Source organism: Plasmopara halstedii (genome assembly GCF_900000015.1).
Source record: "Plasmopara halstedii genome assembly, contig: Scaffold_650, whole genome shotgun sequence".
Classification (NCBI taxonomy): domain Eukaryota; phylum Oomycota; class Peronosporomycetes; order Peronosporales; family Peronosporaceae; genus Plasmopara; species Plasmopara halstedii.
Genome location: NW_020187567.1, coordinates 2,154,458 through 2,156,936, shown reverse-complemented (window position 1 = coordinate 2,156,936; position 2,479 = coordinate 2,154,458). Strand labels below are relative to the sequence as shown.

General features: G+C 40.5%; 1 protein-coding gene across 1 annotated transcript in view; it reads right to left on the bottom strand.

Annotated features, from left to right (window-relative positions):
• The window catches only part of PHALS_13071 (Component of synaptic membrane glycine-, glutamate-and thienylcyclohexylpiperidine-binding glycoprotein (43kDa)), a gene marked incomplete at both ends in the record, with an annotated part of 1,889 nt that extends 1,508 nt beyond the window's left edge, over window positions 1-381 (bottom strand). The window contains 2 exons of the mRNA XM_024728751.1: window positions 8-204; window positions 272-381. Coding sequence (XP_024579197.1) covers window positions 8-204; window positions 272-381 — 307 coding nt within the window. The remainder of the gene's footprint in view (window positions 1-7; window positions 205-271) is intronic.
• Window positions 382-2,479: the final 2,098 nt, after the last annotated feature.

Here is a 2,479-nt window from a genome sequence, read left to right as displayed (position 1 = left end):
TATTTACTCTCAGTATTGGCCTTAAGTGTGAGAAATCCAAGTCGACTAAACTTGGTGGTATCTCCTTCATATAAAAGAGTTTGAGAGACAAAGAGCTCAATTTTCGTAGTAATACAACTCTGATGTGAGAGCAATTGCACTTGAGTTAGACGACATAATCCGTCTTGAAGTTGTAGCACCAATTCTTGAGGATACGGACAGTTCCTGTACAGAGAGAGATTACATATAACTTTCAAGCAACAAAAAGATTAAAATGGAAGCATAAACCTACTTAGCTGTCATGTAACCTTTACTATTGACTGCATTAGCATTTAGCTCAGTAGCTCGGAAATTTACATCCTCGCTCGTACACGCCACTACAGAGAAACGCAACTTGCTCATTATGGGCACGGCTAGTGACTCGTCGATCAAAATACCGACTCCCTCGCTTCAAGAACATGTCACTGTAACTGCACATTTTCGAGTTGCATAAAATATCGTCATTATGTTATTGAAATAAAAGTTAATTCTTACTAGACCAATTTATATCAACTTGATTTTTTAAGCAAATTCCAGTTTTATTGTGACTTAGACAGTTTTTAAGTTCGTAAACCTGATACAACTCAAGTCACTTATAAGATAAATCGTCCAGATTCTCAAAAGTGTATAACTGTGAATAGAGATATAAACCACAATTGCGGCGTTTAAAGCTCACATGATTCGCAATTAAGAATTGTAGCCGCTCGAAGTAAATATCGTCCGCTTCATACTGTTGTGGTCATATGCGCGATATGCTTTAAGATTCGCATAGTTTCGCGATTGCTGAAGGATTGTTCATTAGGCTTGAAAGGCTCGAAAAAGCCAGCCCTGTCGTCACTAAGTTATAAGTTTACTGCTTGCACTCAGTGTACTCAACACGTTGTATTTATGGCTGCTTGGTTAGCGTGTCTTTTTCAAGCAATACCATCGCTACAGTGCCCGATATATGGAAGTTGAATTTCTATATCATCAGACGCATCGTATTTTTGTGGAAACTTGCGAGATTTTGTAAATTAAAGTAGCGCGTGTATTTGTTATATATAACTATACAGTCTTGGATACCAATTTAGAGCATCCTTAGATCTGCACTACAGCAGTCTTTGCTTTTGGCTAGATTCAGCTTGAAATTGATCTGTGCGAAGAACTTTTGCAATAGAGTAAGTACTTAACTGTTGTACGCGTAAACTTCTGCTCAGAATACCAATTCGTATATCTGTACGAACTCGCCCTTTATTTCTGTGTACTATTGAAGATACCGAATAGTGAAGAAAGGTCCGTAATACACCTACGGCAAGAGAAAAGATAGGTTACTAATTTGATATTAATTTAAATATAATGAATTATAAATATTGAGCATTCTTTAAATCGCAGAGCTAACTGGAAAATCAATAACATTATATTCTCTCCGTTTTGCTCTAAAAAGAGCCTCCAGAGTCATTTGAGCGCGGACTGTGAGTCAAATTCAACTCTGTGCAAGTTGCACCTGTTGCAGTTGCGTCATTTGTAATCATTTGCAAAACGGAGTTGTAAATAGACTGCATTCTATGGACCGCGAATGAGTTATTTCTGTTCTAAAGGCACTTTGTTTCTGGCAACGTGACGATGGCGCTTGGGAATCCTTTTTTTGGTGGTTGTCAGCAAACAGGTACCAGAGGTTAAACGACCGTAAACTTACTACAAAGCCATCACACATCGCGTCCGCATTTTCCAAATACGGAGGCCACGCGCAAGCGTGGACATAAGTGTAACGGGGCTACACATACCCTGGTAACAGGTGTGTGTCACACCAGATGGACATGGTGTGACCACACCCAAACAAGAATACGTTACGGGGCTGTAGCTATACATGTTTTTAGATTTTACTATACGTATTTAGAAAAATCAAAGCATTTAAAATAAGGCGGCTTTGCCGCAGATTAAAATAAAAAAGTCAGTTTTGAAGTTAAACCGAAGAGTTAATTAGCCTTGGGTTAAGGTTCTAACTACTTTTGGTGTAATCGGAATGCGATCCGCTAAACTCGTATTTGTTTTAAGTATAGAACGAAGGTCGGTGACCTAACTTACGCTTCCTCTAAGCACAAAGCTACGGCAGCCCCGCTGAACTTGGTAGCACTAGTAGTCAATCCTCGCCTGAGTCGTTTAGACGGATCCTCTGTGAGGATTAAGAATTTTCTTCTTTGCCCCAGAACACGCAGGACGGGCTTAAAAACCTGATGTCCTTGCTTGGCCCTGAGGGCGTGCAACACCTTTTAGCGCAAGACCCCAAGGCAATCGGTGCGCGTCTAGAGGGTTTTCAAATTACGAAAGGGCTCTGCTAGAGCACCTGCAGCAGAAGAACTCTGCATCATTTGCGTCTATGATGTCTTGGTCAGTGACGGATGATTTTCCCCATCCTAAGCCGCTCCTGGTGAGCGTTAAGGTTTTCGAGGAAAAGGATAGATAGAATCTCCTACTCTGGGTG